The sequence below is a fragment of the Chiloscyllium plagiosum genome, unplaced genomic scaffold (assembly GCF_037043375.1).
Source record: "Chiloscyllium plagiosum isolate Xiang-an unplaced genomic scaffold, Cpla_swu_hap1 HiC_scaffold_43, whole genome shotgun sequence".
Taxonomy (NCBI): domain Eukaryota; kingdom Metazoa; phylum Chordata; class Chondrichthyes; order Orectolobiformes; family Hemiscylliidae; genus Chiloscyllium; species Chiloscyllium plagiosum.
In genome coordinates this window covers 9,080,755-9,103,915 of record NW_028270181.1, presented here as the reverse complement: position 1 = coordinate 9,103,915, position 23,161 = coordinate 9,080,755, and the positions used below count along the sequence as shown (strand labels likewise).

Genomic DNA, 23,161 nt, shown 5'->3' with positions numbered 1-23,161 from the left:
CCACTTCCGCCTAGTGACAGTTGTTTGATTGGTAGAAGTGGTAGCTAATCCTCTCATAGTAATGAGGTAATTGGTTAGCTTTTGGTGGGTTGTCCTGAGGGATAATGCTTGTCAGCTAATCACCTGATTCCAAACATGCTACCTATGCTCACTTGTTGATTGGCCTGAAACCACAGGTTATCAAAAAATGATTGTTTTTATTAGTGACTATCAAGAATTGAGAAGAGCTTGAGTTAGTGGTGTCAATATACAATTTTACGTGAAAGCAAGCAATAGCATATCAGAGGGGAGGAACGCTGAGAGGGGCATCTCACCTCTTGATGCCACAAAGGCTGTCCACATGCCTACAGTGAGGACTGTGATGGTATACTCCCCACTTGCTTGGATGGGTGCAGCTCCAGCAACACTCAAGAAGCTTGACACCATCCACGACAATCAGTGAGCTGATTGACACCACATCCACCACTTTCATCATTCTTTCTCTCCACTCCCCATGCACAGCACCAGTGTGTACCATCTACAGGTTGCACTGGTGCAGTTCACCAAGGCATCTTAGACAGCACCTTCCAAACATGCAACCACAGCCATCCAGAAGACAGCAGTTCCATGGGAGCTCCACCACCTGCAGTTCCCTGACAGTCCACTTACCGTCCTGACTTGGAAATATATCAACGTTCCTTCACCATTGCTGGCCGCAATCCTGGAGTTCCTTCCCTAAAACAGCATTGTCGGGCTATCTACCAAGTCAATGGACTGCATGATTCATGAAGGCAGCATATCACCACCTTCTCAAGAGCGAATGGGGATCGGCAATGAACACTAATCCAGTCAGTGAGACCCACTTCCCATGGGTGAACATATCAATAAGTAAGTATATGAGGGAGAGAGGAATAGAGGCTGTGCTGAAAGGGTGAGATGAAGGGTGAGGAAGCTCTTGCGAAGTAGAGATACTGGCATCAACCAGTTAGGTCAAATGGCCGGGTTCTGTCCCTCTCTCCGTATTACACTGAATTGTTAGCTTCTGTGATGTGCTTAAGTCTCTGGTTTGAACACAACTCTGTGTCTCAGAGGTGACAGTGATAACATTTGAGCCGAAGTTCACACTATGGGATAGGTCACACTGCAACACGATGTCGATCATTAAGATCTTTGCCACATCCTGACCACTAATGTGCAGTTCATCATCCACGTGTTCCTCAATGATTCGCTTCTGTCTTTTTAGTTATTTGTATGAACAACTTTAATAAATGATTTTTGGGCATATTTGATGCTTCTCTTAGTGTTTCAACCCTGTGCATTACTGCGCGCACAGCCTGTGTTCTGACACTTTGGCATCTTCAAAAATGTGAATAATTATATTGTTTGGTGACGCACATTGACTTAATTTCCTGTTGCCAGCAGAGAATTGTTTTTACTCTAAGGTCTTTCTAGGAAATGTGCATTACACAAGCAGTATGAGCGGTTGCAGGGACCTGTACAAGTGATGAAGCCCTGTCCGCTTGCAATAAGATGAGGCTTGCAGAAGGTTTGTGCATTGAATAAAGATATCTGTAACTGAGCAGCCACTGTATATTTGAAGATAGTGTTAAAAAAAATTTGCATTTATATAATATCTCATCACCCATTTGAAAGTGTCTCAAAATACATTGCAGAGGAAACACTCTTGGAGAGTGCTAACTACAAAGAAAGAGAAATTGATGCATTTTTGTAATCCTTTACATCGCCTTAACTCGTCCCAAAGCCAATGAAATCGTTTTGAAGTCTCTGTTGTAATGCGGGAAACGTCACACTGACACAGCAGTCCATTCAGCCCAACTGCCAGTCTATATATGCGACATCTTTATACTTTACTTCATACACCTCTCATCACGACACCTCCAAGTGTCAGACAGCCCACAAAGGACATTTTTTGAAGAGTGGTGACTGCTCATAATGTCGGAAATGTGGCTGTCAATTTATGTACAGGAAAGATTGTGTCATGGGGTTTTCCCGTGACTTACTTGAGAGATGCTCTCCTTTGTACAAGTCCGTCTATCCACACAAGGCTGTTGTTTATCGAAGGCACCCACAAGGAAGAAACTGAGAGCCTTTGTGTTTGCCGTTAAGCAACTTGAATGAGGATCACTTGGTGTTGTAGTCAGAAATCATGTACTCACTTATCACCCACAGTGATAAACCGGCCTTAGCATTGCCGGCAGCTCGGTATCTGCTGGAAAGCCTTTTTGATAGCAATGACCCCTGTTGTCTGGTTTCATAGCTTGTCTTGATGTGCAATAGTTAGGACCTATCACAACAAATAATACTTACAACCCACTGCTAGCCCTGAATGAGACAGGTTGTCTGTGTGGTTAGCTCTTTGGTGGCACAAGCTGAGAAAGGCTATTTGTCTTTTCAAAACTGAACTAAACGTCTGGGATGGGTTGCATTGATGAGATTCATTTAGAAGATTACGGTGTGATCTAATTAAAGTGATTTGAGACATTGGTTGTGCAGACATTGAGAGAATGAAACTGAACCATTCAGGGGTGATGTGAAGAACCACCTGTTCACGCAAAGGGCATGGAAATTTGGGACCCTTTTGAACCCCCCCCCAACCCCCCCTCCCCAACACAAAGAGCTGCACACAGAGGGAGCGCTTGAAATTTCAAATTTTAAAATGATAGGATATGGTTTGGCAGGAGTATTAATGAACATGGAGCCAAGGCAGGTAAATGGAGTCAAGGTGGACAGCAGCTTCAGTTGAATTAAATGGTGGAGGCTGGACAGCTTTCTGGTTTATTCTTGTCTTCCGACAATAGATTGACGTTGATGTAGCTGTGGAAGATCTCAAGTAGCATTGCTCTGGACTGTTCCTTAGGAGAGGATCTCATTTTGTTTTAACAACTTAAAATCTAGGCTAACATTCCAATATGGAATATTGCCGATTAGGTATGGCCCAAAGAATAAGTTATTAAATTTAGGTCCTGGCAGTGTTGATAGAGTCAATATCACCCAAAAAAGGCCATCTAACCCATGTGGCTCTCTGTAGAGAACAGAATTGAATCGCTGCAGTGTGGAAACAGGCCATTCAGGACCAACAAGTCTATACTGACTCTCCAAAGAGCATCCTACCCAAACTCAACTTCCTACCCTATCCCTGTAACCCTGCATTTCTCATGGCTAATCCACACATCCCTGGGCACAATGGGTTATTTAGCATGGCCAATGCACCTAATACATCTTTGGACTGTGGGAGGAAACCAGAGCAGCTGGAGGGGAATGTGCAAACTCCACACAGACAGTCACCTAAGGCTGGAATTGAACCCAGGTCCCTGGTGCTGTGAGGCAACAGTGCTAACCACTGAGCCACCGTGCCAGAAAGAGATACCTCTGCTCTATCTGTGTAGCCGTACAAGTTTGTTTCTCTTAATGGCCTGACTAGTTTTCCTTTGAAGTTGTTGATCATTCCATGCCCACCAGTCTAGAGGGGAGTTCCTCATTCCTGGACTATCTAAAGCACACATTCACCCCACCCGTAACTCCCAGCTGTGTAGCTGCCATTATGACACACCCATCCTTTGAACTCTTGCATCCCTAGCCAACTGGAAATCAAACGATCCAACCAAGGTGCTTTGAGATGATTAAAGGATGTGATGGCTCTTCCTATTTCCATTGAGGAGGAGGGAGGGGAGGATCCTTCCCTAATGTAATCAGGGTTTCCACGTCAACTCAAGCCGATCATGGTCTTCCTGAGACAGATGGTGGAGATACGAAATCTTTCTGTGCAGGCCTGCTCTTGCAGAAGTGAGGGCATGGTGTTCAGGTAGAAGGATCAGTCATGGTCATGCTGAATGACAAAGTGGACCGAATGGCCTGCTGCTGTTTCCTAATCCACAATGTCCTGAGGCATTTTCTCTTGTGGTCTCTGGGGAGGGGTTGGGAGCCTTGGATCCAGCTTAGAGATACAGTACTCCCTAGTCTTGGGATCCCCTAAGTTTGCAAAGTGAGAGAGCCCCAGTCAAAGCAGAGGACAGGTCAGAGGTCCCAGAGTAAAGGGAGAGGGAGCATTCCCAGAAAGCAAACCTAATTGAACAGTATTCTGTATGTATGTGTGTGTGTGTGTGTGTGTGTGTGAGTGTGTGTGTGTGTGTGTGTGTGTGTGTGTGAGTGTGTGTGTGTGTGTATGTGTGTGTGTGTGAGTGTGTGTGTGTGTGTGTGTGAGTGTGTATGTGTGTGTGTGTGTGTGTGTGTGTGGGGGGGGGGAGGTGATTTGTTTGGTCTGTCCGCGGGGGATGCAGTAACTCTGAGACCTCAGCAGATATCTCCACTGGCCTCGAAGCAACAGTGGAGCTGGGCGGGATGGCAAATCTCAACCTTATTACCCCGACAGGGAGAGGGAGGGAGAAGCTGGAGAGCTGATGTGGGTACAGTTGCGAATGTGTGAGGATGGAGAGAGAGAGAGGCAAACTCCGCATGTGGGCAGAGCTGGCAGCGAATTAACCCTTCCCAGCCGACAGCGCATTGCCAAGCTGCTGCTGAGAGCAGTGCGATCGGCTCCTTTAATGTTTGCTCTTGTTTTAAAAAATACAGAAGCACACGAGCAATGTCCTTATTTCCTGAGGAGTTGAGTGATGCATCTGTGTGTTGTGTGTGTGTGTGTGTCGAACCGCAGCGTGATTTTTGTTAATTTAAAATGTGAGCCAGTTCTCGATGGTTAACAGCCACCAGGGAGGTGTTTGTACATGGACTGTCCCCCCCCCCCCCCCCTCTCTCTCTCTCTCTCCCGGAGATTGCTTCCATGGAAAAGAAGCTGAGCGACTTCTTAGCGTTTCAGGTGAGCCCTGATGCTGTGGAATGGGTTTCTCTTGCCCCTGCTGCAGATTTCAGTTTAAACTGAGTGGCTTCCAGCGTTGTGCGTGTCTGCAAAGTAGCAGGTTCGGTGGAATATCTCCAGCTTATTTATTTCGTTATTTTGTTTTCCCCTTTCTGTGTGTATGTGTGTGTGTGCCAACCCCGCCGCTCGCAGGTAATTGTGATTCGCCCTTGGCACTTTAATGTTGCAACGCGGGAGAGGACAGCAAATCTAGGGTGAAACTTTTGCCCCTCTGAGGTCCATTGGAGCCGAGAGGGAGAGAGTGAGAGACAGGGGGAGGGTGGAAAAAAAAACAGGTCCCCCCCCCGCCCCTTATCGAGGACATTGACTTCCCCCCTGTTTTTGGGGGAGCTGAGAGACTGAGCTGTGAAGGGAGGGCAGGAGGGAGCTGAGGAATTATATAGCACATTGAGGCAGCTGTTTCCCCATTTTCAGCCAAGTCAAGGGGGTGCGGGGGAGGGGTTGCTGTTTGTTTATGTGAATTATGCCCACTCCTCCTGCATCTTTCTCTTTGGACCTGGTGACCCCCCCCCCCGCCCCTTTATTTGACAGACAGTTCGCAAGTACACAGTGGCTGACTCTCCCCTCATGAATGGCAAGCAGACCCATGTGACTCCGGTATGGCAGCTAAAGGCCCAGGTGGGGCCACGACAATGCAGGTAGGTGGCCATCTCTCGTGTCTGTTCTTTGCTGGGGTTGAGGGGTGGAGGAGGGGTCTCGCCCAGGCACTTTGAACTGTGTGGAGTATCTGTAAGACTGGGTGTTGAGATGGCAGGGGTTGGGGTGCAGTCATTTCCAACAGGGCACTTTCATCAATAGCAGATATTGCTGGAAAAGCTCAGCAGGTTTGGCAGCATCTGCAGAGAGAAATCAGAGTTAAGTCAGAGGTTTTACGAGGAAAGGCTGAGAGACTTGGGTCTGTGCTCATTGGAAAGAAGAAGGCTAAGAGGGGATTTGATAGAGACATACAAGATGATTAGAGGGTTAGATAGGGTAGACAATGAAAGTCGTTTTCCTAGGATGATGACATCGGCTTGTATGAGGGGGCATAACTACAAATTGAGGGGTGTTAGATTTAAAACAGATGTCAGAGGCAAGTTCTTTACTCAGAGAGTGGTAAGGGCCAGTGTAGTTAACTCAACCATATTAGGGAGATTTAAATAATCCTTGGATAATCACATGGATGATGATGGAATAGGGAGGGGGATTGGGTTTAGATTAGTTCACAGGCCGGTGCAACATCGCGGGCCGAAGGGCCTGTTCTGCGCTGTATAGTTCTATGTTCTATGTTCCAACGTTTTGGGTCCAGTGTCCGAAACGTTAGCTCTGATTTATCTGCACAGATGCTGCCAGACCAGCCTGAGCTTTTCTAGCAATATGTGTTTTTGTTTCTGATGTACAGCATCTGCTGTTTTTTCAATTTTTACTCGACACCTTTAACAATGTGCAACATCAGTAATACAGGGTGTTGAGATGGGGTGTGTCAACTGGGCACTTTTAACAACGTACAACATCTGTAAGACTGGGTGTTGAGATGGGATGGTGAGGAGACAGAGAGAATTCCCAACCCTCTTCTGTGAGGTGAGGACAAGTGTGTCTCAACAGGTTTGCAGTAAAGAGCATCTGCTATCCTGGTGGTCTGATTTTAAAAAAGGGGGATTGTGCAGTGCTCCCCCTGCTCATGAGGCAAAATGCATGAATATTTACCTGGTGGGAGTGTGTTCCTGTCCAGTTCTCAGGCAGTCTGGCGCTGAATTTCCACCTGTGTTTATGATCTGTAAGATGGACGGATCTGGGGGAAAGCTAGGGGTTTGTATTGTACAAAAGATGTGTGCAGCCTTTCAGAATGGCTTGTCGAACTCAGGTTTTATATTTTCAATGATTAACCTGCTCAGAGATACACCACTAGAGCAGGTGGAACTTGAACCTGGGTCTTCCGGCTCAGAGATAGGGTCTCTACCACTGTACCACAATAGTCCCTGCCCCTAAGTTTTGGGAGAGTGATTCAACAGTGCAGGTGAGAGACAGAGGGCTTCCTACCTGCGGCAGGTGTGTGCAGGTCAGGGAAACTCCCCATTTTATAAAGTTGCCAGCAATTCAACTTACTGCTGGATCTCCTTCTGCATAAATTGTCCTTCGTGGTTGCCCACAGAAGAATAATCTGTACCTCAAGATGATTTTTATGTCTTTGTGAGCTGCTCTTATAACCACTCAGAAATTCAGCAGAAAATTTGGGAGACTGTGATGCTCGCTCCCACAAGCGGTGGTCAAGGTGGATGGTGTACACTGTTGATTCATTGAAGAGAATGGATAAAAGGGAGCTGGTGCTAATGTAAGAGAGAGGGTGGAATGGAGGCTTATGTGGAGCATAAAAGCCAACATGAACTGAGTGGACTGAATGGTCTTATTCTCTTTCTGTGCTGTGTACTCAAAGCTACCTGATCGCCAGCTGCATTTCTGTGTGGCTTCCAAACCTCTCCCTGTTCTGTATACCAGGGAGGGGGGTCTTGTTGTGCAGTAGTAGTGTCCCTTTTTCTGGACCAGGAGGCTCAGGTTCAAGTCCATCCTGCTCCAGAGGTGCATTATAACCTCTCCAAACAGTTTGGTTAGAAAATATTTATAGCTAACTCTACCTTGTCCTCTATCTATATAAGTCCTATCAGCTCACCAAATCCTGCAGAGAGCTAGAGGAATTTGAGATCTGCTGATTGCACATGAGGGAAACAGCAATCCCTTGCCCCAAGCGAGAGAACTTCAAAAAGGGCCGTTGCACACTGTGACCTTCTACTGTTTTACTTCTTATGTTTTAAAACGAAACCCTGGCAGTATCTGACTAAGTGCTGTTTAGAAGCAGGTGTCCAGTGTTTTCTTCACTTCAAAGAGCCTAACATGCCTCCGCTCTTGGAGAACTAACAGCACTTAGCCCTAAGTGAGGATGAAGAGTTAATGACAGGTGTTGTGTAGGTGCTTGCAGGCACTGATGTGATGGGACTCTGTAAATTGATCCCATCCATTTAAGCCAGTGTCAGGAGTTGCTTATGCATGAATTGTATTGCTGTGTAATTTCAGGCTGTGTAGTTTTGCTGTGGTTGCTCTGTGATTTCCTCCAGCCCGACAAACTTCCAAGAACTCTATGCTCCTCCACTTCTGGTCACGAGTGTAACTTTGCTTTTAACCATTCCACCATCAGCAGCCATGCCTTCAGTCATTGCAGCTTTGGAAATTCCTGCAAAACCCCTCTCCTTCTGTCTCTCTCCCTGTCTCTCTCTCTCTCTCTTTCTGTCTCTCTCCCTGTCTGTCTGTCTCTCTCTCTCTCCTTCTGTCTCTCACTCGGTATGTCTCTCTCTGTCTCTCTTTCTCTCTCTGTCTCTTTCTCTCTCTCTTTCTCCTTCTGTACTTCTCCCTGTCTGTCTCTCTCTATCTCTCTTTCTCTCTCTGTCTCTCTCCTGTCTGTCTCTCTCTCTGTCTCTCTCTCCTTCTGTCTCTCTCTCTCTCCTTCTGTCTCTCTTACCTTCTGTCTCTCTCCCTGCCTATCTCTCTGTCTCTATCTCTCTGTCTCTCTTTCTCTCTCTCTCCTTCTGTCTCTCTCCCTGTCTGTCTCTCTATCCCTATCTCTCTGTCTTTCTCTCTCTCTCTCCTGTCTCTCTCCCTGTCTGTCTGTCTCTATTGCTGTGACTCTCTGTCTCTCTCTCTCCTCCTGTCTCTCACTGTTTTTCTCTCTCCATCTGTCTCTCTCTATCTGTCTCTTTGTCTCTGTCTCTCTCTATCTCTCTGCCTCTCTTTCTCTCTCTCTCTCTCTCCTTCACTCTCCCTCACCCTGACTCTCTCCCTGTCTGTCTCTCTCCCTCTCTGTCTCTATCTCTCCCTGACTCGCTGTCTCTCTGTCTGTCTGTCTCTCTCTCTCTCTTTCTCTCTGTCTCTGCCTCTGTCTCTGTCTCCTTGCAGTTCAAAAATTCCCAAATATGTCACAGGAGCATTTACCAGCCAAACTGGGCACTGAGAAATGTAAAGAGACATTAGATCCGGCAACTAAAAGTTCCTTAAAAGAGATTAGTTATAAGGAGTATATTAAAGGAGGAGAGAGAGGCAAGAGGTTGAAAAAGGACATTTTAGAGCAGAGAGATTATGCGGCTAATAATGGAGACTGGAAATGTGAAGACGGCCAGAAATACACCAGAGGTCTTGAATGATTGTAAACGTAAAGTCGTCATAGTCCCAGAGGACCCTCTCGTTAGAGAGAGAGAGAGAGAGAGATGGCTGGTGGTGTTTTAACCTGTGGATCACCATACCTCAGGCAAGGATAAAGGTGAGAAAGTGGGATCTTTCATCGCGACCTAAGCTAGTCTGAGAATTGAACTCACGCTGGTGGTGTCAGTTTGCATCACTGTCCAACTGAGCTAACAACCCCCATGAAGGATTATGGGGCTGGAAGAGGTCATGTGATTAGGTAGGTTTGAGGGTACAGACTGGACTTAAGAATGCCAGGGTCTTAATGGGGCATTGCCAGAGCAGAGACAAGATGATGGGTGAGTCAGGATATGGGCAGCAGAGTTTTGGATGAGTTTGCTCTTGCTAAGGTGAGCACATCCCTTTTGATTGATTTGCCATTGAGGTGATGCCATGGCTTTGTGTAGATGAGGACGATTGTTTATTAGTAATTCCTGGCTTGCAAATGAAAAAACAAAATTCCTGTATACCCAGCAACCAGTTTGGATTAACAATCTAGCGTTCCCAGCTCAGAAGCCAGTTATCTCTCTCGGCAGTGCCTAATTTCCATGCAGATCCAGCCTGAATTTCTTCTTTTCTGACCTGCCTTTTCTCAAAAAGCAACGCAGTTATTTTTTTTTAGCGTTTCTCCCACACACAGACGTGATCCCCTCGGCCAGCCGAACATGGAGATAAGATCCTCTCCCCGTTTAATCATTCTAGTCTGAGGAGCGGCTGCTGCCTGTGACTTTGTGTCTGTATGTGTCATAGCTTCTCCTCCTCCACAATGTGTTAACCATGTGCAGTCTCCATGTGACTGAATTGGTGTGCACTGATGGAAAAACAGAAAGTGTTGGAGGAACTCAGCCGGTCCAGCAGCAATTTTGGAGACAGAAGTAGACTTAAAACTTCAAATCCCACACAATTGTTCTTCAGATTTCCAGCATCTGCATTATCTTGCTTTTAGTAGGATAATAGCAGAATCCCTACAGTGTGGAAACAGGCCCACACACTGACTCTCCAAAGGGTAACCACCCAGACATACCTCATTACTCTACATTTACCCCTGACCAATTCACCAAACCTGCACATCTTTGGATTGTGGGAGGAAACCAGAGCAAACCCATACAGCCAATGTGCAAACTCCACACAAACAGTCACCTGAGGTTGGAATCGAACTTTGGTCCTGGCGCTGTGAGGCAGCAGTACTAACCACTGAGCCACCATGCCGCCCACTTTTGGGCTGGAGTCACGATGCTGCTCTTAAGCTTAATTCTGTCTCGGCATTTGGATACAAGGACCAATAGAGGAATAGTGTCTTGGCTGAATATTGTTTGAATTTCAGGAAACATTTGGGTAGATCCCTTCCAGTGAGGAAGAGTGTAATGGCTAATGTCCTACACACCCCCTCTCCCTGGCCAAAAAGACTTTCAATTTATATTTAGCTTTCCTCCTCCAAAGTCTTAAGCCAAGAGAGAGAATTTCCTTGTAAAATGCAGGAGTCATATGCAAAGATGTGACCTTATGGGGATCAATTTATGCCAAGGTTGCTTTTACTGTCCTATCCTACCCAATTCCATTGTGATTGTTTTGTATTACCGTTCTCTTGTAAGCAGGAGACAGACAGAACCCAAAAGATCTAGGGAGGAAGTCCCAGAGGTTGAGTCTGAGGAGGTGGGCGCAGTCATTGGAATTGGACTGTTTTAGATTAGATTAGATTCCCTACAGTGTGGCCGAACCAGTCCACACCGACCCTCCGAAGAGCAACCCACCCAGACCCATTTTCCCCTCTGACTAAACCACCTAACACTATGGACAATTTAGCATGGCCAATTCACCTGCCCTGCACATCTTTGGACTGTGGGAGGAAACCAGAGCACTCAAAGAAAACTCACAGGGAGAATGTACAAACTCCACACAGTCACCCAAGGCTGGAATCGAACCTGGCACCCTGGTGTTGTGAGGCAGCAGTGCTAACCACTGAACCACCATGCCGCCCTATGAGATGAGATTAGATTCCCTACAGTGTGGCCCTTCAGCCAAACAAGTCCACACTGATCCTCCGAAGAGTAACCCACCCAGACCCATTTCCCTCTGACTAATGCACCAACACTACAGGCAATTCAGCATGGCCAATTCACCTGACCCACACACCTTTGGACCTTGGGGGGAAACCAGAGTATCTGGAAGAAACCCCCACAGATATGGAGAAAATGTGCAAACTCCAAACCAACAGTCGCCCAAGGCTGGGATCGAACCTGGATCCCTTGCTTTATGAGGCAGCAGTGCTAACCACTGAGCCATCATGCCACCCCATAAGAAACAGATGCAAACTTGTGTAGCAGGAATGCACAGGAGGCCAGGATGGGAGGAGTACCCATATCTCAGGGAAGAATGGGGCTGGAGGAGGCTTATAGAAATCGTACATTGTTATAACAGCCTTACATTGAAGGTGTAGGCTGGTTGCACTTGAAGTGAAAACCTAGCCAATGTTAGCTGGAGGAAGTAACCCTCGCTGGGTCCATGTCAATGTTTATTTGTCCCTCCATCTCTCTCTAATCTTCATCAACCCTGCAATCCTCGATCACATTGCTGTCCAATTCTACCCTCTCACACATCCATTATATTCTTCGCGACATTATGGGCAATCATCTCTTCAGCTGCTAAGCTCTGGGATTGCATCCCAAAATCTCTGAGCTTCTCTACCTCCCATCTGTCCGTTTCGATAAGTCTAAAAGTCTAACAACCTACATCTTTTACCAAATGCTTGGTCACCTGTCCTAACATTGCCTTTGTGTGGCTTGGAGTCAGGTTTGAACTGGTATTTGATCATGCTTACCAACTGCTGAAAAATGTTTTTCTCTGAATGTTAGTAGTGATATATAAATGCAGACTGTTAGTGAATCTTTCTGGTTTCATTTAAACCGAGGCCAGGTTCTGTCCATGAAAGTGGAGTCGCAGGTAGATAGGATAGTGAAGAAGGTGTTTGGTATGCTTTCCTTTATTGGTCAGAGTATTGAGTACAGGAGTTGGGAGGTCATATTGCGGCTGTACAGGACATTGATTAGGCCACTGTTGGAATATTGTGTGCAATTCTGGTCTCCTTCCTATCGGAAAGATGTTGTGAAACTTGAAAGGGTTCAGAAAAGATTTACAAGGATGTTGCCAGGGTTGGAGGATCTGAGCAATAGGGAGGGGCTGAACAGGCTGGGGCTGTTTTCCCTGGAGCATCGGAGGCTGAGGGATGACCTGAAAGAAGTCTACAAAATTATGAGGGGCATGGATAGGATAAATAGACAAAGTCTTTTCCCTGGGGCCAGGAAGTCCAGAACTAGAGTGCATAGGTTTAGGGTGAGAGGGGAAGGATATAAAAGAGACCTAAGGGGCAACTTTTTCACACAGAGGGTGGTATGTGTATGGAATGATCTGCCAGAGGAAGTGGTGGAGGCTGGTACAATTGCAACATTTGAGAGGCATTTGGATAGGTATATGAATAGGAAGAGTTTGGAGGGATATAGGCCGAGTGCTGGCAGGTGGAACTAGATTGGGTTGGGATATCTGGTCGGCATGGATGGGTTGGACCGAAGGGTCCGTTTCCATGCTGTACATCTTTATGACTCTATGACTCTATAACTAATGGAATTATTTGACATGCCTCTTTGTTGTAAAGCCACCGACTTTTAGCCACTTTTGGTTTCAAACTTCAGCCTAGCTCTTAAATTGATTGCACCTACAGAAGGAGGCCATTCAGCCCATTTGTGCCTTACCAGAGTTTTGACATAGCTATTGGTCCTGCTCCAATTCAGAGAGTTGGAGGGGTAAATAAGCATTGATGCGGAACCAATTGTGCAAGAAATCTTTCCTTTTTGAATTATACACCTAATGTCCTTAATAAAAACACTAATGCTGACAAGATTAAATCGGATCTTCAGGAGGTGGTGTGGACTGACAACTGTGAGGGAGAACTGCATTGAGGCAAGATTCTGGTGGCTTGTTCTAAGATTGTAGTTTGTGGGACCTTGCTGTGCTAAAGTTGTTTACTGCACTTTCTGTGTCCCAATACTTATTGGACTTCAAAGTTTGGGAGAAGATTTGTAGCTCGGGTGCTCGTTGTTGTGGTTCTGTTCGCCGAGCTGGAAATTTTTGTTGCAAACATTTCGTCCCCTGTCTAGGTGAAATCCTCAGTGCTTGGGAGCCTCCTGTGAAGCGCTTCTGTGGTGTTTCCTCCGGCATTTATAGTGGCCTGTCCCTGCCGCTTCCGGTTGTCAGTTTCAGCTGTCCGCTGTAGTGGCCGGTATATTGGGTCCAAGTCGATGTGTTTGCTGATGGAGTTTGTGGATGAGTGCCATGCCTCTAGGAATTCCCTGGCTGTTCTTTCTTTGGCTTGCCCTATAATGGTAGTGTTGTCCCAGTCGAATTCATGTTGCTTGTCGTCTGCATGTGTGGCTACTAAGGATAGCTGGTCGTGTCGTTTCGTGGCTAGTTGATGTTCATTGATGCGGATCGTTAGCTGTCTTCCTGTTAACAAACCGCATCCATGAACAACAACTAGCCACGAAACGACATGACCAACTATCCTTAGTAGCCACACACGCAGATGACAAGCAACATGAATTCGACTGGGACAACACTACCATTATAGGGCAAGCCAAAGAAAGAACAGCCAGGGCATTCCTAGAGGCATGGCACTCATCCACAAACTCCATCAGCAAACACATCGACCTGGACCCAATATACCGGCCACTACAGCAGACAGCTGAAACTGACAACCGGAAGCGGCAGGGACAGGCCACTATGAATGCCGGAGGAAACACCACAGAAGCGCTTCACAGGAGACTCCCAAGCACTGAGGATGTCACCTAGACAGGGGTCGAAACGTTTGCATCAAAAATTTCCAGCTCGGCGAACAGGACCACAACAACTTATTGGACGTTTTAAAAGTACTTCAATGGCTGAAGAGCACTTGAGAAAATCTTGAAATCATGATAATGAACACAATATTTTCATACACATTCTATCTTTACCATACAGGCAGGACTTTGCCCCAGTGTACTCCTCAGATTAACTGATCACTGTTTATGTTAAATTGTAAAGTGACATCCACTTGTATATGTGAGTGTGCCCATGCACTGGTGTGTGGTCATTCCTCAGAACAAAGTCGGTACTTGCTCTGAGTGAGAACCTATGTGCAAAGTTTTTTTTTCAAACGGGGAAACTCTTGAACTGCAGCTACTGCATGTTTCTGGCTGACCAGGAAACTCTCCCACTCTTAGCACCTGCCATAAGGGAACCTCAATTTTTCAAGAGCTGCTTTTTAATTTCCAAGGGAAGTGGTCCTTTTTGGTTTTCAGTGGGTCCTTTCTCATGTTCACCAACTCCTTTATGGTGTAATACCTTTGTTTAGTAACATTACATAACTGTATTTGTGTAGACATATTGGTCATTTGGACTTGCACCAATGCAATATTAGAAGAATTCAGCAATATCCTCAATAATCATTAGAGCTCTGTTAAACATAAAGCCACTTCGAGTTCTTCCAGCCTCCTGCTTACCTAGCTTGGATTCCAGCATCTGTGTTTTTTTTTGTCTCTAACCACATGCGCATGGAAAGTATTAGGTTGGCATGGTGGCTCAGTGGTTAGCACTGCTGCCTCACAACATTAGGGACCTAGGTTCAATTCCACCCATGGGTGACTGTGTGGAGTTTGCATGTTCTCCCTGTGTCTGCGTGGGTTTCCTCTGGGTGCTCTGATTTCCTCCCACAATCCAAAGATGTGTTAAATAGGTAAATTGGCCATGTTAAATTGTCAAACAATATGTGTACAAACATATTGTTCAGGGATATAGAGGTTAGGTGCATTAGTCAGGGGCAAATGTAGAGGAATGGGTCTGGATGGGATACTCTTCGGAGGGTCAGTGTGGACTCGTTGGGCCAAAGGGCCTGTTTCCACACTGTAGAGGTTCTAAGATTAATTTCAAGGTATTACAATACTTTAATTGACAAGATAACAGGCAAAATTTACCAACAAATTCTGATTTTTTTTAACCTGACACAATATAAACATGCTTTCTACACACTGGAGAGATTAGAATAAACTGTTACACATTTATCACTAACATGTTCAATGTACTTCAGAATCATAGAGTCATTGAGTCATAAAGCATGGAAACAGACTCTTTGGTCCAACTCGTCTGCACCCACCAGATATCCGAAACTGACCTAGTTCAATTTGCCAACATTAGTGGGCGGCACGGTGGCACAGTGGTTAGCACTGCTGCCTCACAGTGCCAGAGACCCGGGTTCAATTCCTGACTCAGGCGACTGACTGTGTGGAGTTTGCACATTCTCCCCGTGTCTGCGTGGGTTTCCTCCGGGTGCTCCGGTTTCCTCCCACAGTCACAAAGATGTGCGGGTCAGGTGAATTGGCCATGCTAAATTGCCCGTAGTGTTAGGTTAAAGGGGTAAATGTAGGGGTATGGGTGGGTTGCGCTTCGGCGGGTCGGTGTGGACTTGTTGGGCCGAAGGGCCTGTTTCCACACTGTAAGTAATCTAATCTAATCTAATTTGGTCCATATCCCTCTGAATCCTTCCTATTCACATACGCATCCAGATGATTTTTAAATGCTGTAAATGTACCAGCCTCCACCACTTTCTCTGGCAGCTCATTCCATACACGTACCACCCTCTGCGTGAAAAAGTTGCTGCTCAGGTCCCTTTTAAATCTTTCCCGTCTCACCTTTAATCAAGTCCTCTAGTTTAGGACTCCTCTACCCTGGAAAAAAAAACCCTAGTCATGCCCCTCATGATTTTAAAAACCTCTAATGCGTTCATAAAGTTCACAATATAAGTCAAACGTGAATGCCTTTGTGAAGTAAAACTGTTCAATATTAAATTATTCATTTGACATTCTTCTTTACATTGTAAGCAGTTACAGTAGTGTTTGCACAGTGAACTCACTATACCTTTGTTAAAAAGTTCAAAACATTATGGTCTTCTCCCCTTTGCAGCTCCTTTCCCCATCTTAAAGACACACCTTTTGCCCCTGGCCCCAGCTTCACTTCCCATCTGTGCCATGGCCACTTGCTGTGGTGTTAGTAACTTTGCTCACTCCCACCTCTGCAGACAAGGGAACCTGCCTCTGGATAAACAGCTCCTTAGAGGTCTGGCATGTTCAAGCTGTGGGGTAATGATTGGTCATCCATGTGATTGAATTTTCCTGAACTGTTTGGAAGGCGAGAGAGAAATTCCTTCAACACCCACCGTGCCATGTACTTTGAACATTGGTTGTAGCATACATTCTGTGGCCATCAAGCTCTAGGTCGGTCTCAAACCAGTGCTTCTGGGCCAGAGGCAAGGATACTATCCACTTCACAACCTCTTAAAACCTGTTGTATGTGAATGATGTGAGGTTTCCAATGGATATGATGAGGTGTTATATAAATGCACATCTTTCTTTTTGAATGAAAAGCCTCATTACTGCAGACACCACATCCGGCTGACTGTACACAAGCTATTGAATTTTATTTCTGACACACAATTAGAAATCATAAGCTGGTAATTCAGTTGCACCATCCGTGCATAACTGTGATAAAGTGTCTTCATGAGACATGTCACTAAGCTTAACACTAGCCTTTGAAAATACAAAGAGAAGGAATATAATATGCAGGTTATATAAACTCAATCATCTCTGGCATTAATAATGCATGTTGTTGTTGTTAAAGGTGAGGTCCTCAGAATATTGAAAGCAGGCATCATTAAAATATCATCAATGACGTACTAGTCATTGGAAAAATAACCCAGCCAGGTGATCAGATGCAGAGCACAAACACAAAGTTAATGTCTTTATTATTTTTCTCTCAGATGGCAATGGGAGCTGTGCTGTAACTCTAACCATTAATTGAGTTGCAAGACAATGCTGCTGATTATTTTCTTCTCTTTGGCTCTTTCAATAATTATAAAAATGGAGTTGACTTACTCCAGTCTTGGTGGGTGGTGATCAGAGAAAGGCATGGTGTCCTGTTGGGCTGTCATCCTGGGCTGTAAACTTGGGAATCTCTGATGAAAGGTCCAAATCTGTAACGTCAACTCTCCTGCTCCTCTGATGTTGCTTGACCCGCTGTGCTTTTCCTAGCTCCACACTTTGTCGAATTCCCTCCTTAAATCTCTCTGGTACTTCCACGAGACACTGTATAGAATCTACCTGTGTGGCTGAGCATTCAGTCATCCATTCTTGATATCTCATTATCTGGCTTCCTCCCCAATTGTGTTTGACGGTGTTCCTGTGAAACTCCTTTACTATGTTAACGGTACTATATAAATGCAAGTTGTCATGTTTTGTCACTGTCTCTTTCTCACTTTGGGACATCTGAGCCTGGATTCTTTCAAGAGCAGGAAGACAAGAATTTGGAGCAGGATTAGGCAATTTGGACCCCAGACTCTGCTCTATTCATCAGGAATGAGGCTAGGAGCCTCGGGGGTGGGGTGAAGAGATAAATGGGAGTGGGATGGGGCTGGGGGAAGGTAGCTGAGAATGCGATAGGTGGATGGAGGTGGGGGTAAAGGTGATAGGTCGGAGGGGAGGGTGGAGCGGATAGGTGGGAGGACAAGTCGTGAGGGCAGTGCCGAGTTGGAAGGTTGGAATTGGGATAAGGTGGGGAGAGGGGAAATGAGGAAACTGGTGAATCTTCCAACTCGGCTCCGCCCTCATGACCTGTCCTACCTTTCCATCTTCCTTCCTACCTATCCACTCCACCCTCCCTCCGACCTATCACCATTACCCCCCACCTCCATCCACTTAATGCACTCTCAGCTACCTTCCCTCCAGCCCACCACCCCTCCCATTTATCTCTCCACCCTTGAGGCTCTCAGCCTCTTTTCTGATGAAGGGCTCTTGCCCGAAACATTGATTCTCCTGCTCCTCAGATGCTGCCTGACCTGCTGTGCTTTTCCAACTCCGCACTCTCGACTCTAAATCTCCAGTATCTGCAGTCTTCACAGTCGCCCAGCATTGAGTGATTATCTGAGGCTAGAGGAGAAGAATTAACACTTGGTTGGGAAACCACTTGTAGAGGCAAATCTCATCTTAAGGTGGTCCTTTTTTCAGAAGGGAATGCTAAAAAGGATGGAAGGATAATGGGGTAGGGGGCAATGGAATAAGGAGAGATGACCGACCACAGTCTGAATATTAGCAGGCCACCCTATGCACCAGAGCGAACTGGGTGAGATCAGTGCACGTTATAATCCATTGTGAGCATGCCTGAAGTAAACATTATAAGCATACAGAAGCTCCTCCAAACAAACCCAACCAGTCTAGTAACAAGAATAAATAGAAACTTGAGCTTGTTTGGCCGATTCAGTAACACAGGGAGGTCAGCAGGGGTTCAATAGAGCCATAGGGCACTCAATAAGAGATTGCAGGAGCATTCAGAGGTGATGAGCTTTAATTCGTTTACAAATCCCTCATTCTCCATATCTCTGTAACCTCCACCTGCCCTACAGCCTTTTGAGAGCTCGGTACTCCTTTGTTTCCAGCCTGGTGAGATTTACGGATTTTTAATTTCTGCACCCGTAATGGTTTTTCTCTCAGTTTCTTCTCCATCCTGCTATTAAAACAAAAACTCCCTTAAAGCTTCCTGTTGGACTAAGGTTTTGCTCCTGGTGTGACTCAATTTTGTTTATTTTGATGTCTCCTTATGTAACTTACAATTTTGCCTTGGTACATCTACAATGGAATTGTCTTGGGATGTTTTGTCATGTTTAACTATTTACGTATTTCGCAAATACCAGTTCCTAGAGTCAAACACATGACTCCAGACCCGCAGCAATAATGTAGTTTACTTTCAACTGCCTTATATAATGGCCTTAGTGAGCCATCTGGTTCAAGGGAAATTAGGGATAGGCAACAAATGCTGGCCTTACCAGGATGCAAAAATCCTGTCAAAGAATTTCATAAAAAGTCAGTGCAGTAAAAGTGTTTGTGGGGGGAATGGGGTGTACCACATCTGATTACAGTAAACTGCATGTAATAAATGAGGCCGGCTGGATAATGAAATCCCTTGCCATGAGCCCAAGTTGGATCCAGTTCAGAAAATATTCCACTTGATGGTCATAGAGTCATAGAGTTGTACAGCACGGAAACAGATCCTTTGCTCCAACTTGTCCATACTGACCAGATATCCTAAATTAATCTAGTCCTGTTTACCAGCATTTGGTCCATATCCCTCTTTAACCCCTTCCTATTCATATGCCTTTTGAATGTTGTAATTATACCAGCCACCACTACTTCCGTTGGCAGCTCATTCCATACATGCACGACATCCGTGTGAAAATGTTTCCCCTTAGATGCCCTTTAAATCTTTTCTTGCTCACGCTAAACCTATGCCCTTCAGCTTTCGAGTCCCCGACTCTGGGGAAAAGCCTTTGGCTATCCATTCTATCCATACAACTCATGATTTTATAAACCTCTTTGAGATCACTCTATAGCCTCCGGCGCTCCAGGGAAAATATTCCCAGCCTATTCAGCCTCTCCGATTAGCTCTTTGGGTAATAACAACTTGAGGATTCCCAACTCCAAGCTGTCCTGATGTTATCATTGAGCCCTCACTGAGAAAATATTGTTATGACTGATGATGTAGGTGATGCCCTCCACCGCATCTCTTCCACTTCCCGCTCCTCCGCCCTTGAGCCCCGCCCCTCCAACCACCACAAGGACAGAACCCCACTGGTCCTCACCTACCACCCCACCAACCTCCATGTACAACGTATCATCCGCTGTCATTTCCGCCACCTCCAAACGGACCCCACCACCAGTGATATATTTCCCTCCCCTCCCCTATCAGTGTTCTGAAAAGACCATTCCCTCCGTGACTCCCTCGTCAGGTCCATACCCCCCACCAACCCAACCTCCACTCCCGGCACCTTCCCCTGCAACCGCAAGAAATGCAAAACTTGCGCCCACACCTCCCCTCTTACTTCCCTCCAAGGCCCCAACAACATTCCTGGGGTGGGAATGGCAGTGATGCCTACATCCCTTAAAAAAAACTTTGAAAAATAATAATTTAAGGAATGCTTAAAGACTGTGAAGTGGAGACTGCATGATACTCAACTCAGGGTCATAAGGTTGTGCATTTGAACATCACTGCCAACCATCAGCATACAATCTGGCCTGCAACCCCAAATCAGAACACGAGTGATGCTGTCAGAGACAGTTTACTTTGGGGCATTAGACAGTGGTCCTACCTTAGTTGTTCTCAACGATGCCTAAGGCTTCAGGATAGGTCGTTCAGGACTGAGGTGAGGAGAAATGTCTTCAACAGGCGAGCCTGTGGAAATCTCTGTCACAAAAGGTAGTTGAGCCCAAAACCTTAAACGTGTCCAAGAAAGAGTTAGCTGTAGTTCTTAAGGCTAAAGGGTTTCGCAAGTAAATGGGAATAGTGAACTGAGTTGGATGATCATCCATGATCTAATTGAATGGATGAAGCAGGCTCAAAGGGCTGAATGGCCTCCTTCTGGCATACTTGATGTAAGTAAATCCCATATCACTATATTCAAAGAACTGAATGTTTTCTCAGCTCAATGGCCAATATTCCTCCCTCAATATCTACCAACAATAGGTTAATTGGTTGCTTGTCTTACTTGTTGAGATGTTGGTATGTCTCAGTTGCAGTCTATGTCTATATAATAAAAGCCATTGTAATTGGTTGTCAAGGGAGTGCATTTTTTAGATATTTTGAGGCACGCGATAAAGAACAGGTCCCTCTGAGGTAAAGGTAAGTCTTTCTTTTCTGTCAACTCTTTAAGTTTGAAGTCTGCCCAGTGCGAAGGAATGAGTGGCCATCAGCATACAATCTGGCCTGCAACCCCAAATCAGAACACGACTTCAGCTGACTTCAGACAGTTTCCCACCAGTTGCTGACAATGGTTGGGATGACAGTGGGTATCTCCGAAGGCCATTGGAAACCTGCCTGCTGGGTTGTGTTGTTGACCCACAGGAAACATTGCTGCCCATTTAATGAGGCTGTGTTTGAGCCTTCTGCTAACACCCATTCCTTGTGTTGTCCTCCACAAAAAAATTCAACCAAACAAGTTAAGGAAGAAAAGCAATAAGTGGCTGGTGTGTTGGCGTTTACAGCTCAACAATCTGCTGCGTGTGGGGGCGTGGTGCAGATTTGTGAGGGATTAACCATTCAGTGTATCTGCAGCTGACACCGGGGATAAGGTTAAAACCTTGTGATACAGAGTCTTGGAACTGGGCTGACTCCTGAAGTACAATGAATGGGCTGTTCTGGACCGTGACTCAGTTAACATTTTCCTCAAATTTAACCCCATTGGCATTTATTGTAAAGCCAATTCACGACCCACAGAAAGTAGGATCGTTATTACATATAGTGCGGTGTGTAGGAACAATCCCTGCTGTGTACAACAGAAATCCTGACAACCCCACACAATAAGAGAAAGTCTGATTGTTTGTTTGTTTGTTTGTTGTGGTCTCTCTCCATCTGTTAGTTGTGACACCATCAGGTCTTCTGTGACAATCTTCATGTAGCACTAACCGGCCTAGAGGAAGGAAGCGACTTTGTGGTGATGTCACTGGGCTAGTAATGCAGACATCCAGGCTAATGTTCTAGAGAGATAGCTTCAAATGGGAGGAAGAAATGCCATCTTAGCAAATGGTGGAATCTATTATAATGGTGACTATGTAACCACTGTTATAGAGTCATAGAGATGTACAGCACGGAAACAGTTTGGTCCAACCTGTCCATGCTGACCAGATATCCCAACCTAATCTAGTCCCATTTGTGAGTAAAAGCCCACCTTGTTCACTAATGCCCTTAACTAAAGGATATATATTGCCGCCCTTAGCTGGTCTGGCCTACAGGTGACTCCAGAACCACAGAAATGTAGTTGACTCTTAACTGCCCTCTGTGCAATTAAGGACAGGCAATAAATTCTGGACTTGCCAATGATGCCTTTGAACAATTAAAATAAAATAAATAATCAACGAGCAATATGAGATGGCCCTCACAGCTACCCTCCATTCCAGAAATACACACAAGGAGGCACGATGCAGGTTGGTCATCTTGGTAACAAAACAGAACCATTTTCAAAACTGGGACAGTATCTATTTAACCACAAAGTGGAAAACTGGAGCAGCTTTCTAATCTCAAAGTGCTTCATCCATGCTGAGTTGGTCTGAAGTACATTAAAAGTTCCACAAAGCATTTGTACACAGCAAGATTCCACAAACCAATGCTTTTTGTTGGTGGCAGTGTTGTTGAGGAAGGAATGAAATTTTCCTCTTTTGTTTTATCTATGACCCTCCACACCTCCAGCTGAACCAGGGGGATGGTCAGAAACTCAGCTTATGTCTTCCTTGAACAGCACAGCACCTTCTCCATAAAGCACAGTCTCCCTGAGATCTCAGTTACTCCTGGAAAGATGCCTTGATCCACTGTACATACCTGATAATTCCTGATGAAGGGCTTTTGCCCGAAATGTTGATTTTCCTGCTCCTCTGATGCTGCCTGACCTGCTGTGCTTTTCCAGCACCACACTCTGACTGTACAACCACCAACTGAATAGACTACCCATCCCTAATTGCCCTGGAGAAGCTGGTGGTGTGCTGTCTTCTTGAATCTCTGCAATCCGCATGGTTTAGATGCACTCACAATGCTGTTAAAGTTCCAGGGTTTTGACCCAACGACCCTGAAGGAACAGTGATATGAATGGCTTAGAGGGAATCTCCCTTGTGCCGGTGTTCCCGTGCATATGCTGCCTTTGTCCTTCTAGTTGCTCCAGGTCATGAGTTGTGTCAAAATCCCGTCGAGCCACACCTTGTATTTGTTTTAAATACTGACTGTACTGTTGCAAGCTGGATAGAACATAGAACATTACAGAGCAGTACAGGCCCTTTGGCCCTCAATGTTGCGTCGGCCTGTGAAAACAATCTAACACCCTTGTCATTCAGTGAACTCAAGATTGTCATGAATGGCAACCACAACTCACTACACTTTCTAATGAACCTTAGTGAGAAAGAGAGACTGGAATAGGAAGTAGGATTAACATTAGGAGGAGTGAAGGAAATTATTGTTAAAGGAACCTTC

At 45.6% G+C, this 23,161-nt stretch overlaps 1 protein-coding gene across 2 annotated transcripts in view; it reads left to right on the top strand.

Moving 5' to 3' along the window:
- LOC122541903 (ras-GEF domain-containing family member 1A-like) overlaps positions 1–23,161 on the top strand; it is a 221,944-nt gene that overhangs the window by 136,454 nt on the left and 62,329 nt on the right. Inside the window, exon 1 of one of the 2 annotated variants that reach the window (XM_043679088.2) lies at positions 5,405–5,511. The exons of the other annotated variant lie outside the window; for it this stretch is intronic. Within the exon in view, the coding sequence (XP_043535023.1) occupies positions 5,473–5,511 (39 nt within the window). The 5' untranslated portion in view covers positions 5,405–5,472. Of the gene's footprint in view, positions 1–5,404; positions 5,512–23,161 lie in introns of those variants that run through there. 2 annotated transcript variants of the gene reach the window in all.